Genomic DNA, 22001 nt, shown 5'->3' on the forward strand with positions numbered 1-22001 from the left:
ATCTTTTTTTATAAGTATTTGTCGTATTCTGTAAAATTTAATTTATTAAGTACTTTTTTTTTTGAAAATAAAATGTTGAAATGTTTTCGAATATTAATATTGTTTTGATTCATTTCATACAAACTTGTATTCTTAGTGTGATATATTATTTTTCTGTATGGTAAGTTTTCTGTATGGTTTTGTAGCCTGAATAGATAATCAACCGAGATAATACCGAGATAATTACAGTTGATATTTTTCGAGATTAGTTAAAAAGTTAGCTGATGTATATAACAAATCATAGGCTAAGATATACAGACTATAGATATACAGACTTAGATAGGCTATAGATATACAGACTGAATTTAAAATAATTTTTAAGAAGCAACAAAAAAATGTTATGTTTTCAAACAAACACTCTACCAATTCCAATATTCTTTTGGAATAGTTTTTTTTTAAGTCAGTTTCATTTTGGTTAAAAATTTTTTTATTTTTAGTGGTTCTGAAATACACTAACTAATTTTTCACTAAAAAAACAATTATCGAAATCGGTTGACGTGATATTGAGTTATTCGTTCATTTGGCGTGCACATACTTAATTCAATTAAAGACATATATGGATGCCATTGCCAGAACTGGACCAAATTAAAATAGACCCGCACGGGAAGTACCAGATATCAAACAGAAAAATAATCATCAAAATTTTTATCGGTTTTTAAGTCGGTTAAAAAGAGTAGATATTTAAATTCCAATTTTTACCCTAACATGGGTTAGAACTCCCAATCAAATATTTTTAATGGTACATAATTCAATACATTAGCTTTCGAAATGTCGAGTCGTTCAACATTGTCTAGCGAAGGTACTATTTATATTTCCAACTATAAATATTAATTTTCTCAGATATATCAACACAGCTTTGAGTTCATCAAGATAGATAGCCCATACATATTTCACGACAAATTTAAGAGCCAAACCAGAATAATTTTCCATTTACTTATCATAAATAAATTTAAATCGAGCATTTTTCTTAAGAATACTGTAAGACACTCAAAAACAGGAAATTGATTGAAATCAGATAATTGACTTCTCTTACTGAAATGAAATCCTCGATTTGACTTGGTCAAATCATACACAATGGATATTTATTTCCCTGATTGGAATTAATCAAATCAATAAAAGTATGTGCACTTATCTTTGGACTTTTTTTTTCTTCAAATAGTCCAAAGATGTAGGTATATAAAATTGGCCTTCGAAATAATGTTACCATATTTGCATAAATATTATATTGATATTAATATTTAAAAAAATTATCCTTTTAATGGATGTTATTAATATTTAAACAGCATTTCAGAGGTGACTAAGTCATGTTTTATAATAAATATTTAATGATATTGACTCATAGTCTTCTTTAAAATAGATTTAAAAATGATCTTTGAATTGAAGCAGTATAATTTCATAAAATAATCAGTCCCAGCATGTAGGGAAAAGCAGTTACACAGGTGCACTTACTTTAGTTAATCTTAGGGATATAAAAAGAGAAGGTAAGTATTGTGACACTACACATGCATCTAATCTTTCTCCAAGAAAGAAGCGAAAAAACGAAGACTCTAATCTATCTCCAAGAGCGAAGAGGAAAAAATTAAAATTTTTAGCGCAAAGGTTTAAGAGTTGTATATAAGATATACAAAGTGTTCTATAATTGACTGCAGAACTCTTGAATTCCTAAATAAACTTATAAAGAGGAACGGAAAAGTAATTTACCAAATTGCGACCTGAGGCCTAATTTCTGAGATAATTAACCAAATTAACTAATAAATTTATCCAATAACAGAGCACTTAGATAATAATATAAGGACAAACCTGTGTACTATTACACACCATGGTAATTAGTGGATAGAGTTTAATATAAATTTAAAAAAGTGGGGAGAGTAATTACTGGGTGGGACTAAATAGAACTTTAAAAGTGGCATAGATAATTTGATAATGAAACGTAACTATAAAGACTATAATAATTTGTCTTTATCGTTGAATTCAATTATCAAATTATGTATCTTACTTTTTAAATTTTTATTAAACCCTACCCAGTCACGAGAAAGTCATCCTTCTATTTCTAAGTGCGCTGTCATTGGATAAATTAATTGATTGATTTGGTTAATTAACTCGAAAATTAGGCCTCAAATCGAAATTTGGAAAAGAGTTTTTTCGTTCGTCTTTATAAGCTTTTTTTACAATTTCAAGAATTCTGAAGTCAATTATAGAACACCTTGTATAGACTATATTATAGAGTAATGCAATGGTCTTCGGGCCTTCCCAAAAGACAAAAAACAAGCATGTTATTTAACTCAATCAAAATAAAAATATTGGACCCTTGTATCAAATCAGGTTATTTTATTTTTATATGTTGTTTGCAATGTAAAGGCAATGTTAAATTCAAGTTTTCGACCTCGTGAATGACCTGATCATGCCGAAAAATAAGAAAAACCTCAAAAATGTTTACCTTGTTTCAGTTTTTGCCAATTTTGACTAGTTTTTCCTCAAAAATTGTATTAAATAATTTTAAGAAGGTTAAATTTTCAAGAATTTGAGATAAAACGTTTTTATAGGACCAATAGTTTTGGAGATACAGCTTTTCGAAGTTTGTCTATTTTTTTCATGTTACACGATTATACGCAAAATTGCATCTTTTTAAACGGTTAGAGATAGAATTAATTATTGTAATAATAGCAAGAAGTTTCTAAATAAGTTTCACTGTAAAAACAATGTTCAAATCAATAATATATAGTATTTTGTGAAACACGTTGTACTGTAATCATAGTGTCATAACAGTTATTAGCATAGAGTGTAGACAACTATGTGCAAATACTATGTCACAAAGTTAATAGAATTATGTAACATCGATAGGTATTATCCATGTCCACGATCAGCACTCTATTCACGTTACATTCCAGGTTAGAAAAATATGCATATTTCCGTATTTGCATGTTCGATTGTTTTATTAAAACGTTCGTTATAAATAAACCGTTTTTATATAATTCATTTGATTTAACTTCTGATTTATGTCATTTATCACTATTATAGAGAGTATTCTAATGGTAGTTTCACTATAGCTAATCACGTCATCATTAAGCGTTTTCTGTAAAATGTATTCATCAATAGGAAAACTTTTGTCGAATAAAAATTGGTAAATCATTAGAAACATTCGATCTAGCTATATATGAATAGTAACGCATCAGTCAACAGATCGTGTTCCTCATATTTTGCATACTCATTTACCAACAAAACCTTACGAATACAGGTTGGCGTCTAAAAGTCAGGCACATATTTTAAAATGGAATAACTTTTAATGGAATAATTAATTAATGCTAATATTTAGATTTCAGAAAAATGAAGGGCTACATCCAAACGGTTTGATGGATTTTATTTATTGAAGAATCTTTGTCTTGATTGGTTAACGATATATGAACAAGAATACAAAAACAAAATATGATGACTGTGATATTTTAGATATAAAGGGAATAAAAAAAACTTTTAACAATTAAAAACCGACTTCGAAAAAATAACTATTCCATAACAAATTAATATGCACTAAAAAGTAAAAAAATAATGTAGTTACAATTATTGTTATTTTTGGAGTCGGTGTTAGCCAAGGAAACAACTGTGACAGAACAGTATGGTACATTAACTTAGCTGACACTGACTCCAAAAATGACAACAATTGTAACTATATTATTTTTTTTACTTTTTAGTGTATATTAATTTGTTTTGGAATAGTTTTTTTTTTTTTTTGAAGTCGGTTTTTTTTTGTTAAAACTTTTTTTATTTTGTGATTTTTAATGAATTTAAAGTACATTAACTTATTTGTCACTAAAAAAGAATCATCGAAATTGATTGGCGTGATATTGAGTTATTCGTACACTTGTCGCGCACATACCTAATGCAAATTTAAGACTTTAAGAATTTAAGAATGCTTTTCATATGGATGTTATTGTCAAAACTGGACAAAATAAAAATGGGACCACACGGGAAGCACCAGCTTTCAAATAAAAAAAAGAATCATCAAAATCAGTTCACACAGTCAAAAGTTCGGAGGTTACAAACTTTAAAATAAAAATTCAGTCGAATTGAGAACCTTCTCCTTTTTTGAAGTCGGTTAAAAATGATAAGATATCCCCATACACTATGTAATGATGTGATAAAAATTGCCAAATTTTTCTTCGCTATCCTCGTTTTCAACCCGACAGTTGACCTTTTATTTTCCTGATATTTTCCCTCATTGAATTTCAATGGCCTGATGAGTGAAATTATTTATCCGCATCGATCGTACGTTATTTATTCACAAAGACTTCAAATGTAAAGGCTTGTCCAGCGTCTTGAAAAACAGTATTTGTTGAGAAAAATTGGAAATTCAGACAAATATATACCGTCAGTAACAAGTGATGATTTATTATAAATTGGAACAAGTGCGAATACTGAGGTTGGTATTTCATCGTTTTGGCAGTGTCAAGTCACACATTCTAGGTAAAGTATGATGCCGTGATTCGAGAACCATCAATATACTTTTTTAATTTTTAACTTGGGTGGTGGGAGGTATTTGTGTAATATCTGATTTTTTAACTCGGGTAACCATATTGATAATACAAGGAATTTTTATGAAGCTTCCACCTTAATATTTTGAAAACGGAACAGAAAATAAAATAGGTTAAATACGTGCCTGCTTATAATATATTGAAACTGATATTTGTATCAAAAACAATTATAATTTGATAATTTCTTGAATATAATTATCAAAGATATTGAATTTCATAAGAAATAGTAAATATAAAGTAATATACTGAAACTCTAATATAATAGTTCGTTATCGTATTTAAACTTTACCGGTAATCAAATATTAAGTTTTCGAAATGTTTTGATTGTAAAAGAAACTTTGTAAGACTGTGGTATCGTCAGTAATATTAAAATACTAAATTTATTTATAGGATGTCTAGGAATTATGCTTTGCATCTTTACTTTAAAAATAGCCGCAGATTCAAAATAATGACAATAAAAAAATATCAAGTAAGGTTTTTTTTTTTGGTTTCGTTAAAACAATTTCTTCTCGAAAATAGGAATTTAAGACGGGATAGAGGGTGCAATTGTAAAGGTGCTTATGTGTTTTATGCTATGGTTTAAGTACTTTCTGTTTTTATACCATGCATATATACTAAGTAATATGCAAGGTATACTAAGTTTAGTCCCAAGTTTGTAATGCTTAACAATATTGATGCTATGAACAAAATTTTGGTATAGGTGTTTATATAATCACCTAATTAGTCCATTTTCGGTTGTCTGTCTGTCAACACGATAACTCAAAAACGGAAAAAGATATCAAGCTGGAATTTTTACAGCGTACTCAGGACTCATTTTATAAACCGTTATAGATAGAACAAAAGTTAAATGTATAAAATGTTCATTATAAAAAAATAAACAACTTTTGCTTGAAACATTTTTTTTTAAACATCACTGTTTACCCGTGAAAGCGAAAATTAGGCGCAAATTTTATAATGTGTATTATATGGGAATATCAGTTATATATGTATGACATGTATGTGTGTGTAATGTGATAGAGTAATCAATGGTATTTATGCATGGTATTTCAAAAATTTACTCAGTCAATTGTTTGTTTTCACTTGTTACTCGTAAAATTCGCTAAAACTACACAGGTGCTAAAATTTGAATCACAGCGTACATCTTTGGTCACTTGAAAGAGAGTGTGAACTATTTTTAAGGTAGTACCAGCATGAAATCACTTTTCGACAGATTTGGCCGAATTTTTTTTCTCGGGTTTATAATAGCTTTATTTATGAATTCCTAAAATTTCATAATTTTTGACCGTTTAGATCGCGAGATATTTAAAGACAAAGTTCGCGATTTTGAGGGTCATGTCCCATTTAAAGCATGTAAAATGTCCGGTCTCTCCAACTATTTTTTATGATATTATTATATATTGAAGAAAAAGTAGAAACAAATGTTTATACAATACAATTCTAAAAAAAAAATTTAGAAATTAATTTTCACTTTCGAGATATTAATTTTGACGTAAATTGATCGAAATTGGGACGTTGGCATAATTATTTCCCATTTTAAACGGTCAAAATTTCTGAAACTTTGGGAATTAATAGTAAGCATTATTAAATTCTTAAATTTAATTTTTCGTTAAATTCTGTCGAAAAAAAAATTGTACCATTGCTTTAACATAGAAACTGCAAATACCATGCTGGTACTACCTTAAACTAAAAAACTTATCAAAACTAATAAAATACCTAACCACTTTTGCAAACATTAAAATGAAAGTTTACAGGCAACAACCAATAACTCAAACAATTTTTACTTTTCAATAATTTCAGAAATACGGTATTTATTTGGATTAAAAATTAGATCCTTATCCTCATTTTCTCGCATTTACCACGGAGAGTGACTTGACTGAGGGGAAATTTGCAAATAAATCACATGAATATCGATACCATTTTCATACCTTATTTCATACTTTTTTTACATAACGATATCCGCTTTCATTTATTCGTTCTTTTTTATATCCTCAATTAGAAGTAACTTCTAAAACGCAGAAAATTACCATATTTTATAATCATATAAGCATATTGATATAATTTATCCCTTTCGTACGCAAAAAGACGAGAAAATGATGTACACAAATTTGCCACAGTCTCTATGGACTACCACAGAGGAATTTCTTCATTTCCATGTTAAAACCTATAAATTATTTTGTATATTTTCTATATACAATAAACTCCCAATTCACTATTTGCACCGAAATCAAATGAAAGAAACAAATCGTCCATTTGCTTTCATCAGAATATTAAACCCCAATACCCACTCTTTAATATCGATATTGTTTATTCTCCAATGAATTGGACGAATATCATAGAATTTGCTAGACATGACTGAGCAACATACGTATTTCATTTCGATATGTCATTTGTTATTTAAGCCTTCAGCTTATAGTTTACAATTTACTGTTTACTTTACTATATTATATTGTGTACATAATTGTTAATTGAATTTATGTACGTTGAAACAATATAAATGTGATGAATAAAATCAAATTTCACCCAACGTTAAACAATGTCACTTCTAGTAAAGATATGTACATTGTAAATTTTATATCGAAAATATGAATTAATGAAATCACAATACTTTATGCGCTATTAAATTTTAATGCATCCAAGTAGCATTTTATATTAATCAATATTGCTTGACACAAGTAGGTATTACGGATAAAAATGTCATTAAGAATTTTCAATAAAAAAGGTTTATTTAATTTTCACTCAAATGAATTGTGCCTTTTTAAATTTCTCCAGGTCAGTATTTTTTCAATGAAGGGTTTTTGAAAAAAAATTCGGAGAGGGGCATCAAGTATACTATAGGGGTATTTGACTTAATGTTCAGCCGTCACGTGACTAATCAACTAGTCAACTAGGCAATTTATATGACTCAAATGTAATAAAATGCTCTAAATAAAAACATCGTAAACTAGACAAGTTGTATGGTGTAAATGTAATAAAATGCTTTAAGAATATCGTAAACTGGGCAAATTTTTTTATGTTTTCATTTTGGAAAGCGCTGTAAGGCAAAGTTGTTTTTAACCGACTTCAAACCAAAAAAAGGAGATTCTCAATTCAACTGTATTTTTTTTATGTTTGTTACCTCAGAACTTTTAACTGGATGAACCGATTTTGATGATTCTTTATCTATTTGAAAGCTGGTGCTTCCCGTGTGGTCCCATTTCATTTTGAATCACGAGAGGTGGTTCCTTCCAAGGGGATGTCTTCAACTATACGCCAAATTAAAGAAATTACATGCTTTCAATTTTCGTATTTTTATTTTTCGTTAATATTAGTAGTTCCTGAGAAGTATTTTGCAGCTTTCTTTGATTAATTAATAACGGTTCCATTTCCAAAACCTGTATGTTTATCATATATGACCCATTAATTATTCTGCTAAGGACAACTCATTTAAAGGATTTTATAATACAAAATTTATTAGTTGACTAGTATCTTTTTTTATTCGATATTATAATGTCTTTAACGCAAAATAAAGTATGAAGACAACCAAAAATAAATTTTATCAAATATTATTGAGTTAAAGAAGAAGCAAAATGGCTTAAATCTGAAGTTATTACAAATATATTATATTTAGACTATATTCAAGTTATTTTTCTAAACAACTCTAAAAATGTATTCTGCTAAAACAAAGCACTTAATTCTTCTTATAGATTGCATGTTCTTATTCTAATATATGACACAGCCAATGTTTGAAAAACAATTCGAGCCAAGTATTCTATTAACGCGGTTAAATTATGTATGAAGCTTATCCATAGTACTCCCTGCAGCTATAGATATAATGGGAAGGTAATGTATTTATTAAATATTACGAAACTTATAGAACATTAGAAACGTTCAAACAATAAGGAAAATTGTTGTACCTTTCTTAATGACAATGTATCTTTGATTATCCTTCAGTTTCTTGCAAGATTCTTATATCTGTGGTACAAATCTTGTATGAAAACAAACCTACCAGAAGGCAAGCAACTAGAAGAAAGGTTGTCCTGATCTCTTGTTTTCAAATAGAATCAAATAAATTTTTTGGTAAAGTAAAAAATTTTCAAAAATGATGGATTTTTATAGAAACTTTCATCTCCAGTTTTACCCTTTTAGGATATGAATTTCAAAAAATATTTCTTTACAATATACAATCAAAATTTTAAACTTCTATCATTAGTGGTTTAAGCTTGGCGTTGATATGCCAGTCGGGACATTGCCTTATTTATATATAGATTGATTAAAATATGCAATTTACCTATTTAATTCTATACCACATATTTAAAGTATGTATATATGTGTCAAAAAAAAAAAAAAAAAAAAAAAAAAATGGACGGATGAGTAATATTAAAATGTGCGTTTTTTTGACACAGAGTGTACATAATATATTTATAATTTGGGTATGTTTTTAGATAACAATATACTCGCAGGAGTGTTTAAAAAACAATTTTAGAATGTAGTTCACATTTAGAACAATAAAAAAATTATTTATTAGAACAATAAAATAATATTTTAAAACAACATTTTTAATGTCATTATAAATTTTGTCAGTATTCTAATGTTTTATTATATCAACGGTTAGATTTAGAAGTTCAGAAAAAATATGCAAATAATACATAGGAAATGTTTTTTGAAAATTTTACAAATGTGTTTTCAGCCTTCACTAACGTACCAAATAATTGGATGGTTATCCATTTCAAAAATCGGGAACAATTTTTCATGATCACGTTAAAATACAGACGTTGTGGACTCTCGATTTCTCGTGAATGACATGAAATCAAAGGGTGCTGAAAATTCAGACAAAAGTAGGACGTTGAAATTAAGACGTTGAGAAGGAAGAGAAAAATTATAAACATTTTAACGATTCTATGAGTAATATGTCAATAGTTTTTCTAATATTTTATTTACAATATATTAGATAATAATTATTATAATCATGTAATCACATCATACCTGTTTATAATATTAACAGAGAAATTTTTTGTTTAGTACATTATGAGGCGGTTAATTATACACTTTTTTTTATTTATATATTAATTTTAAAGAAAATTATAATATTGATTTAATCAGTATGTAAGTAATTGCAAAAAATCAAGCTAAACTGTTGAGAAATGTCATCATCATTAAAAATATGCACGACAAATCTTTCTACGCAGCATTAAATTTAATATTTTCGGTAAACTACACCTTTATTTTCTTGTGTCATATATCTCATGTATGGATTAATATACAATTTTCATCTAATATTATTAGATACGAAAATTTCATATGTTTTCTATAATTTTTTTTTGTATTTTGTACATTTTTAAAGATATTTTCAATCAAAGTTTATTATAGACAGAAAAGACTCCATATGACGTGACGCATGAGTCCTGTTTAAAAGTATTAAAAAAATAGCGAGAGGTGCATGGGACACCCAATAGAGACTATATTTCTTTCGCTATAAATTATGTACACAAATTTAAAAAAAAATAAAATTCGTCTTTTTGAAGTAAAAAAGCCAAAGCAAATAAACCAGCTAAAAGATCATTTAATTGAGAAACCCAAAAGAGAGAATTATTATATATAGTTCATGTTCATTCATACACATAGATCAACCTTTAAGCTAAGTTAGTAAAGGCGTGGCTATATAATTTGTTATTTTAGTGATTACGTAGTTCGAATCCAGCAGAAGTCTCATTTTTGTTTTTAAAATTTATTATCATATGTACTTCTATTAGATTTTTAAAATCAATTTCATTTTTGTTGTCTTGAACATTTCTTATTTAATTTTTGTTAACTCTGTATTATTGTAATTAAGGGTTGGTTGGGTTGAGTTTGTCAACCATAGAGGAGTTGGTTGAGTTCTGAAGTTTTTAGTCCTTGTGTTCAGAAAACGGACACTATTACAGAAAACGGAGATATGTAATATTAAACACTATTTAATTTAAAGTAAAGTTTAATAATATTAAATTTAAATCTAGTAACATTTGACTATATCACAGTTGATATACTTGATTGGCAGTCACAGGATGATTCTGTGGCGATATTATTATTAATAGACCAGAGTAGATAATTTTTGAAACCAAAAAAAATTACAGTAGGATGAAACCCATTAGAAAAGGAGGGGAATATGATCAAAATGAAAGGAAACACAAATTACGGTCGATCCGAGTTCGGGAAGTGGGAGGGGGTGAGCTTTTAAGGGAAAAAAATGGTTTATCTTGATTTCCGGCAAAACTACAAGTCCTATGGAAAAAAGTTAAATGGCAAAGTTGTAAGCAATAAAAAGATCTACAACTTTTGTATTTGCAATTTTTTCACATAACCTCAAAATTTAGGTGAAAAATTCAAAAAACCAAGTTTTTGGTTTTTTATTTATATCTTTTTCAAAAAAATTTTTTTTTCTACGAAATTTGCTGAAAACTTACCTTATTATGTCCCAAATACACTGTAATTTATTTGATTAAAAATATTTATTTTTTCGCTTCATTTTAACTTAATATCAAAAAAACACCCTAATTTTCAATCGAAAATTCTGACGTCAAAATATCAGCTTTTTTCAAAAAGTTTGGGGGCTTTTTGTTCGTTGAAATATCTACTTTCTGATGGTGTAAAAAAAAATATACATTACTATAGAAAATATTCTTAGAAAATGCAAAAAATTGAAAAAACCTTTTTTAATTACTATGTACAATTTCATCAAAAAAATGTGATTGCTGCAATTTTTTTTTAGTTAAAAAGTTTATTTTACTCGACATTCATGTCATATTGGAGCAATTTTCAGAACCATGACAATCTGTGCATAAATTTGTGCATTTTAAACCATGTTTTCGGCAGCCACATTTTAAACTGTTACATCCAGTTTCACAGCTGCAGCAAATAGTTTTGAGCAATACTTCCGGAATTAAATCCTTTTCTGTAAATTTGGGCATAATGCCACGCTGATGTTGCTTCCAGCCCCAATCTGTTGCTGTCAATTCGTATTGCGTACAAAATAATTAAAAGTTTAATGAAAAGATTACAGTCACAAGGATTTTCCTGTAAACAAGAAGAAGATGCTGATGCCGACATAATTAAGACCTCGATAGAAGTGGCCAGAGATACTAATAAAACTGTTATAGTTGTGGGTCAAGATATTGATCTTTTGGTTCTTTTAAATCAATTAAATTCAAATAATCATGACATTTATTTTCTCAAACCAGGCTCTGGAAATGGAAAGGATCTATTTTTCACGTCTAATAGTTTCAAACATGAATCCTTCAAAAATGTTGTTGCATTTCTGCATTGTTTTTCTGGTTGCGATACAACATCTGGATTTGTCGGAAAAGGAAAGAAAAGTATCGTTAATTCTATATTAGACGCGAAAAATTTGTCAAATTTGGCCAATGTTTTTTATAAAAAAGATGAAAGTAAAGAAAATATAAAAAAAAATGGATTACAATTAATCAAATCTATTTATAAATGTTAAAAAGAAAAAATAACACTGAATCAATTAAGGTTTCAAAAATATCAATTGGCAAAAATTAAATCATCTTTCATTTTGGCAAACCTTCCACCCACAGAAGGAGCAGCAGAACAACATTGTTACAGAGCATATTATCAGCTTCAAATTTGGTTGGGTAACGAATTGACAGCAACAGATTGGGGCTGGAAACAACATCAGCGTGGCATTATGCCCAAATTTACAGAAAAGGATTTAATTCCGGAAGTATTGCTCAAAACTATTTGCTGCAGCTGTGAAACTGGATGTAACAGTTTAAAATGTGGCTGCCGAAAACATGGTTTAAAATGCACAAATTTATGCACAGATTGTCATGGTTCTGAAAATTGCTCCAATATGACATGAATATCGAGTAAAATAAACTTTTTAACTAAAAAAAAATTGCAGCAATCACATTTTTTTGATGAAATTGTACATAGTAATTAAAAAAGGTTTTTTCAATTTTTTGCATTTTCTAAGAATATTTTCTATAGTAATGTATATTTTTTTTTACACCATCAGAAAGTAGATATTTCAACGAACAAAAAGCCCCCAAACTTTTTGAAAAAAGCTGATATTTTGACGTCAGAATTTTCGATTGAAAATTAGGGTGTTTTTTTGATATTAAGTTAAAATGAAGCGAAAAAATAAATATTTTTAATCAAATAAATTACAGTGTATGTGGGACATAATATGGTAAGTTTTCAGCAAATTTCGTAGAAAAAAAAATTTTTTTGAAAAAGATATAAATAAAAAACCAAAAACTTGGTTTTTTGAATTTTTCACCTAAATTTTGAGGTTATGTGAAAAAATTGCAAATACAGAAGTTGTAGATCTTTTTATTGCCTACAACTTTGCCATTTAACTTTTTTCCATAAGACTTGTAGTTTTGCCGGAAATCAAGATAAACCATTTTTTACCCTTAAAAGCTCACCCCCTCCCACTTCCCGAACTCGGATCGACCGTAATTTATGTTTCCTCTCATTTTTATCATATTTCCCTGCTTTTCTAATGGGTTTCATCCTACTGTAATTTTTTTTAATTTTTTATCATTTTTGAAGGCTTCGGCACTGGTCTATAAATAATTCTTATTTGAATACAACAAATTCTTGATTGTTATATAGTTTCTATTTTATATATTAAACTTATAAACTATGATTAATTAGTAGTGACACTTTTTTTTTCTGCTAATAAGTAATGAAAGGTAAAAACTCTCATTCCCAGCATCCAAGCGAATCAGATGTTTAAAGATCAGTGAAGTGAATTTAATGTTCTTAAATAAATGTTCCACTCTTTAATTAACACTTGCAGCTTTTGTTTAAAAAAAAAAACTTTTATAATATTTTAAAAAGTATTTTTCTCATTAAATAATATTGTTATGAGACCTAAATATATTATCTCCAAAATTTATTGTTGTACAAATGGTTTTTTTAATGGTTGGCAGTTTAAATTTTAATACGATGTTCACAGATTTAAATTTGCTAGATTTTTTTCATTTTTATATATTTACTTTTTTTTACCTGTATACAGACAGCATACAATTGAAAATGAGGATACTCAGAGATCCCTTCTAAAGTATTCGACGCCTGTAGGCTACTAACAATATTGTGTCATTCTTTATAACCAACTACATTTAAAAAAATGAAATTCACATAAAAAGTCCCTTTATGTTAGATTAAAATTTGTTGTTTCAAAAATATTTTGACGCTAGAGTCCAGTTTATTGCTCATCTGAACTGTAGTCCAAGCATGAGCAAACGTGGCATAGAGAATTCCCTCAGACTATCTAAAATACGAGTAAGACAGTGACAACCTAACAAGTGACAACACAAAAGACGAATAAGACAGAGAGACAACATTTTTTCTAACTATCTCATTACTATTAGAAAAACTGAGATAGGTAGAAGAGTCGTATACCCGTCTCGCTTCCTCTTCTATGAGCAATGTGGACTTGGATAAAAAGACACACAATAAAGTTTATGGCACACAATAAAGTTATAACAATGGTGACTTCAACTTAAAATAACTCGCCCATATCTTCAGTAGTCCATTTTATCAACATTCTTTGATACTTTCAAGTATTTTATTGCCTCTCTCGCATTATACTTATTGGCTAATAACTTCTAAGGATGACATTTTTATAATTTATAAGTCCATCAAAATAAAAAACTTTTGAAACAAAACTAATCTGCCGGACTCCAAAAATGCCACAAAAGACATAGCAATTTCTAACAATAATTTTCTTGTAAGTTCAGAGACTATTTTTCACAAGGAAATTATTTATAAGAGCACTTTTTTGAGACTAGATAATAAATTTTGTTTTAAATCTTAAAATCTAGACAAAATCATTGAATAATCGTTACACTTAATGTTTGACTTAAAGACATTCAATTCCTTGTTTGATATCGGCTAAGAAACATTATCGTATAGGTACATTATATTCAGGTCAAAAACACTCTCTTAATTTTTATTACCAAGTAACATGCGAATGTTTATGTAAAAATATATTACTGTAAACACTTAAATGTACATTTAAAAAAATGTGCCATGAACTCCATGCATCCTCTATATACTGAATAAAAAGTAGTTCAAAACAATCATGTATACCTACCCCAAGAAAACATTACAATAAGAATGACACGGCTTTAGTGCAAAACTTTCAATAAATCTTCGGTGGTTTTACAGGAAATCCATCATAAAATTTTGTATATCTCGGGCAAGTAAGATTCTTATAAGTGTGGTGAGAGCGCAGTAAAATTCTATAGTATATACATTATAAAAAGTGACAAACATAATGTTTATACGTAGTTTCTTTTCGAAGCCAAGGGATATATATCGTTGCAGCATCAAGAGCATTTTCAAAGGAACTTAAGTAATGTCATAAATTTTTATGTAGATACTTCAAGAATGTAAAAATACTCGTGTGCATAATACTCGTCTTATGCACCATGATATCGCGTTTGTTTTGAAGAAAAAGTAATGGTTTTTCCCTTTGATTGCGTTAATTTACTGATCCACGGGTTGGCCATACCTTTATTAGGGTTGAGTTAGCACAGGCTTACGAAATTTTGCCTTTATGGTTAACCCTGTGATTGTGTTCATTCACTGATCCTCAAAAAATCTGCGAAAAGTTTAAAAAACGAAGATAATATTCTGTTAACGCTAATCATCTACTCGAAATTATGTTAACGCGAGACTCACGCTAAATACACGATAGCGTCCATATAACCTAACCCTTTTTTTGATTTTATAGTAATTTTTATTGGTTTTTTTTAACTTGTTAATGTCAACATATTAGAACTCCGTACCTAGTAATTTTCATTAGTTTTTTTAAACTTTTCCATGAACACTTATTGGATAAAGGCTTTGTTTTGCCTTTCATTTTTTATTTTATAATCTAGTAGACCGTTTCCTTGCAAAAAATCCACTTTTTCTATCTCAAGACAGCGATATATACTTTACATATCTATAGTTAACTTTGACTAGTAATGTTGATCAAATATCAACACTTTTTGGTTTTAATCAACTTTTACTGAAAAGGCCTGTAATAGATCACTCTACTTAGGAAAAGTCAACTCTTACTGGAGGATCAACTTTTCCTATAACATATATATTGCACTTAATTAAATTTTTTGCCATCAAACTTCCACTTATGCCAACTTCCATTTACAACATCGAACTAAAGATATAAATTAATTATTATGTTCTCCCACATCCTTTCGACTAGGAAAATAACCAGATTCGGTGTAAAAATCTAAAACGTTTAAACTAGATACAAAATCATAACTCTATTTCAGACATTAAACACCGAATCTCTATACAAGTTGTGCCGGCGTCCGTGAAGGCTATGCCGTTGCATTTACCATAACAGCATAATTTGTATAAATTATTATTCTGATTAATAAATTCTTACTTTGAAGTTTCATTTATTATTTAGTGTAACCAGATTTCACCTTCCAGAAGAAGATTTATTTCAAGACTTCATAATCTACAGGATTTTATCTTGTATATACATAGAGGTAAAAAAAATTTATGTATCTACATGAGTTTATTTTAATCTAGATAAAAATTTTATTTAATCAAGAACAACAAAAATTAATATGTCAAAAATCATTAAATATTAATAATGGAATACTTATATTTTGTTTTATTTTGATAGTACCTAATCGAAAATAGTTTACTTTCAAAAAAAAAAAAAATTATAACGTATATATGCTTATGTTAATTGCTAATGGGGTTTCACGTGGGAAGGTACAAATAAATCAATAAAATGTCAAGAGATTGACAATCAATGTTCCTAAACAAAATTATAAAAAACATCAATATTGTAAATATAATACGCTTAAATCACTTACCATTTCACGATGGTTCGGGTAAAATGTCTGTTCAATTAATGGGAAATTTTCTTTTCCAAGTTTCCGTTGTAGTTGCAATAGATGTCCAAACACCCAAGGTTTATCCTTCAAAACAAAAATTTTTGCATTAAAAAAACGGCTTTTGCAAAAAAATTCAAATGAAACAAATGAAAGAAAAGCCAAGAATCTATTGAATTTGAAATCTAGTATCGTAAAAGTTGGATTAAATAAAATAAAGGCTAGTTAAGTTTACCTACAATCATAAAATATTAAACGGATTTTAATTTTATTATTGTTTAATTCAAGATATTTGGTGTCGAAAGTTATATTTTGACATTAATTAATTTCAATACTGTCCAACTGCAATATAGGTACATTCAACAAATTTCTTATAAAATTAGTGCTAAAACAGTCCTATAAAATATGTTTTGCTTGTGTCAACTAGCTTAGGTTTATTTTTAGTACGTTAATATGTCGTAATCTGGTATTATATTATTACAATTTTCAACTTCAACTGATATAGAGGCATGGCTTAATAAATATGGCTGACTTAAGGTTGAAAATTTAAAAACAACACTGAACAGAATAAGCTATACTAACACTCGCAGTTTGACGTAAATCAAAGATTTTTATTTTTTAACAGATAGTTTAGGCTTTGCTCTTTTTTTTTGTCTCAGCCATCGTATCCAAAATCTTATTAACAGTACTATGCAGCTCTGCACTTCTAAATTGCTTTTTAAGATCCTTCCAGATCCATAACCATTATTCTGAATACGATGTTTCCTCAATTCACTCTCGCATTGAGAAAACAAACGCTTTCGCTTGCTTTCAGTAGGCAGGCAGCATCTCACCTGCAATGACGTGTCCGCGGACTGTATTAGAGAGTGAAAGAGAGTGGGGTTTAAGGAGCCATTTTTTTAACAGCATGAGGACTACGCGGAATTCTTATAGCTATAAAATAATTTTAGCTTGAGTAAATTTATATGCTAATGTGACTGGAATTATTATTTAAAAAAATTTAATCTTTCAATGTATTTTGTATTTTGTTTTTTCCAAAGGACTCAGTGGTCGAACGGTTTTAGGCGTTAGTCTTTGACCACCGGGTTGCTGACTGAGAGGTTGCGGGTTCGAATCCAGGCAGCGGCAGTGTGAACAATTAAAATTAATGGAAGCGGTAGAGTTGATTACATTGTCGTCGCTTGGATAAGATCGAAGTAACTGATTCCACCTACATCATAAAATGTAATTGTATATATACGTGTGTAGTTAAATTCAAAGACTAAAAAAAATGATCTGGGTGGTCTTTGTTATAGGCATATGCAGAAAAACGGAGGTCAAACCCCATTATTGTTAATATTATTATCATTATTTTCCAAATAAATAAAATAATATTAATACACGGAAAGAATGTACTACTATATTACTATTATTTATAATGTTTAAAATAGATATAAATGAACACACATAAGATTTTAAAATTTTAATAAAGAATAAAATAATGTATAACAGGATGTAAATCGAAATGTAAATCATAGAACGAAGAAAATCTTTCGGCATTCGAATTGGATTTAGATTTCATGTATTAAATTTCGATTTACAAAATATAAGAAAGAATGGGTTTTAAGAAACGTAAGAATGGGTTTCAGCCCATTCTCGCCAAGAAGAACCTAATATGAGCATATAGACAATTTAACCCCCCTCCCCTCGGTACCCTTATGCAATTTATTAATGCTTAGTATTTATTCAATATGATAATGGCACATGAAATTTTCTGCAATATCAAAACATTAACTCATAAAATATCTATATATAATAAAAGTATAATCAAATTTAATGGTTTGGCAACAAAATGCATACCAACCTCATTTTAAAATAAAAAATTTTTACTCACTTGAAAATTATAAATAGCACTTAAATTATTTATTGCTGGGACACCGCCATATTTAAAACCCAACAACAAATGTTTATTATCCTCACCAGCATCCTTTAAATTTTGACGGATTAATAAGAAATCCGGACGAAATGATCGCATTACTTTTGTACCATTACGATATACTGCCATGGAAACCACTGTACCAGTTTCTCCACTTGCAGTTAAAGATAATTCCTGAAATAAAATTGATATTAGAAATATGTCTTTTCAAATAAAGTTACCAACATAGTGTGATTCGATTTAGGATGTGAAAAACAAAGGATACTTAGATGAAGTATATAAAATTTTAAACTATAAATTACATAAGTCAAACTAAAATATTTTCTCAGTTAAATATTTGCTTATATTTTATTTGTTTATATGACTATATATAAACAAATAAATATAGAAATATAGAAATAATACTGTATTAACGATTTGAAAAAATAAACTAATCTTGATAAAAAAAAGTAGATTACTCTATTAGGAATTATCTGGTCTCAAAGGAATATCTAAAAATGTCAGCCATGCCCGACGGTGCAAAAAAACGTCAGTTTAATAATTACGTCATTTCTATTTTCTATGATCTAGGTATCATTTCATTAATTAATTTTTTGGTTTGTCATTTATTATAAGGTCACAGACGAAATAATATCCTGAGAATTGAATATATTAAATTTCTCTCAGATTATTTCAGCCGTCCTAACTGTCCAAATTAGAAAACAATCGAATGTTTGGCATGTAAATTGGAGTCACTTGCTTTAGTTGGGAATATGCCAAAGACCGGCAGACAAAAAACTGTTGAAACATTTACAAAGTTGATCTAAAACTCTCAATATCTCGTTCATCACAATAATAGCAATTAAAACCTTAATATTACAAATTAAAGCTCAAACCTTAGGCCTTAAATGTTATTACACACAAAACTTTGGAAAAGTTTAACATTTAAATTATTCTTGCAGACACCGTTTATAAAGTGTACCTAATATTTGAATTTTAAAAGAATACAAACATTAAAAATCTGTTTTGACGACGAAAGATTTTGATAAGGAAGGATATTCTTTCAGAAATACAAAACTTTTATCTGAAAATACAAAATATTTAATTTTTTTTACCTTAAATTCTGCTTGTTCAACACGTATATCATAATCTCCATGCAAGCGTTTACCCCGGAAATATTTGGACCAATCCGTATTCTGATCATCAATGACAAGTAAGGTAAAACAACGATCCTTATTAAATGAAGGACGAGTGGCACTTGAGACAGCAGCTCCTGTAAAATATTTTAAAGCAAACACAATCATCATTATTATTATTGTACAAGAGCATCCCATTTTGTTGTTTTAAATACAAACCGTTATAATAATACTCTGGAACTATAAACTTTCTGTGACTATACATAATTATGGTAGTTAGACAACTTGTATTGCATAAATGTTATAGCTGAAGTACACGTAACAAAAAAAGAAAATTTTTTGTTGAAAATGTTCCAGAATTTTGTTAGAAAAAGTCTAGACAAAATGTCAACTTTGCCAAGAATAATGTACTGAATAAAATTATATTTTTAATATTTCTATTGATTTTTGTATTTGTTTTCATATAAAAACAAGAAAATTGGTTGTCTTTCACTGTTTTTTTACTAACATCTTTCTTCGTCTTTTATATTATATTATTTGAGTATAGTGACCTAAAAAATTACGATTGAGTTTTTCTTAAGTGATGGATCTCTTTTATATACAAACGGTTAAGAAATTTTTTATCCAAAAATTTGTATGTATCGAGTATTAAAAAATAAATCCTAATATAATTTTTCACAAGAAATTCAGTTTTTGCATCAACGTATTAAAGAAAAAAATGTTGAATTTGTGTAAATATGTTTGGAAATACAATTTTCTATTTAACATTTTATAAAATGAAACTATTGTTTACAAAATTTATGATTTCGATGATTTAATTATAGCTTTCTTATGGGGGGCTTCTTTTACCGAAAATAACACAAAATTTATCTTTTTAAACTAATAATAATGCAAGATCAATCAATCATCATAAAAACAACAGTTTTAAATATTTATTTCTTCAAAAAAAATTATGAAATAAATTCGCTTTACAAATTAAAAAAGGATAATATTTTTTTCAATTCTTTTTATTATCTAAATCGCTTTCGAACTAATTGGTCAAAGAATGCTCTAGAAAAGCATTTATGTGCTGGAGAAATTTTAAAATTTTCGAAAATGTAGATTTTTTAGCTGAGTTTCGGTGTGGCGTATATTGCGTGTATTAAGATTTTGACACTAAAGACTTCATCCAGTTAAAATTTTTCTGTAACTTAATAATGACATTTTCTGAATAACCGACTTTTTCGTTAAAAAAAGATTTTTTCCTTAAAATCGACACCATTTTTTTAGATCAGTAATTTAAAAAAATTTTACGTATACTCTAAGTAAAAAAAAACGCAAAACATAAACTAACGCTTAAGCATTCTAAGTGTTATAACTATAACATTACATGTAATTCTTATGTAATGTTAGAGATACTACACTTGGATTGATAAAACTGATAAAATGGATTTTTTTTTTGGGACATGGAGTGTACGTATTGGGTTTTGGCATCTTATTTAAGAATGTTTTTGCTCGTGGTAGCTATGAAAAAATGAGGAGATTTCTTCCATTGATTGTGTCGCGTATGGATGATTGCGTAAGGATCACGTTTTCCCACTTTATTGATAAATTCATAAGATATTTGAATTAATGAAATCTACCACTGAAATTACAACTTCGTTATGCATAAGTCATTTTGTTACACAGCGTATAAAATTTTCATGTAAGAAAAACAGGAAACTTTTCATTTGCTTAGATAAATACACATTTTATTAAAATCTGTTTTAAAAATAAAAAAGAACTGATCAAAGTTTATCGGTAATTCAATCGAATGAAAATACGAATGAATAGAAAGTTTAGTTTAGAACGTGTAGGCATACAATACGTCGTCTTGCAGATATCTTTAATTCATTTTAGACAGGTTGTAACCAGGAAGGAAATTATTGTAGTGGAAATAACATCTTTTTTATAAGTATTCTTCGTTATCGAACATTCTGTTTGTTTTTTATTTCATAGAAATGTTCCTTTTTGCCTGTTGCGCGAACGATTTTTTATATAAATTAAAAGAAAAGTTTTCAATCCTATATAATGGGATCATTTAATTATAGTATGCACACGTATCTTTAAAATAAAGTTAGATTTTGTGATGAAATTATTACATTATGAAACTTTTACAAGAAGTTTTGTTATATAATGGGGTAGTCACAACAGGTAAAAAGTAGTACCCATAGTGCACTAGTAAATAACAATGTGTTAATGATTATTGTGACGCTGAATTACAACGACCAACTCTATCATTCCAATAAACTAGGATTTCTTAAAATCAAGTCACATTTTAAAATGCGCATCAGTTTCATGTGGTAAAAAATTAGTGATTTTTTACAATATGAAAACAAACTTTTCATAAAATAAAGCTGGAATGTATTTTGTAGGCGAACACATAACTTCGATTTAATATCAGAAATTATTGTGTCAAAAATTACTCCTAAATAATGGTGAACACTGATCACCAAATTAAAATTGTTACCCTTACTAAAAAACTATTATAATAAAATCGATCAATGCGAGTAAAGAAGTTGTCTCCGAATAAATATACTTATTA

General features: G+C 28.2%; 1 protein-coding gene across 1 annotated transcript in view; it reads right to left on the reverse strand.

Moving 5' to 3' along the window:
- LOC123290467 (synapsin) overlaps positions 1-22001 on the reverse strand; it is a 178138-nt gene that overhangs the window by 130316 nt on the left and 25821 nt on the right. The window contains exons 7-9 of the mRNA XM_044870675.1: positions 19418-19575; positions 18282-18497; positions 16391-16495 (exon numbers count right to left, since the gene is read on the reverse strand). Coding sequence (XP_044726610.1) covers positions 16391-16495; positions 18282-18497; positions 19418-19575 — 479 coding nt within the window. The remainder of the gene's footprint in view (positions 1-16390; positions 16496-18281; positions 18498-19417; positions 19576-22001) is intronic.

The sequence above is a fragment of the Chrysoperla carnea genome, chromosome 1, assembly GCF_905475395.1.
Source record: "Chrysoperla carnea chromosome 1, inChrCarn1.1, whole genome shotgun sequence".
Lineage (NCBI taxonomy): Eukaryota > Metazoa > Arthropoda > Insecta > Neuroptera > Chrysopidae > Chrysoperla > Chrysoperla carnea.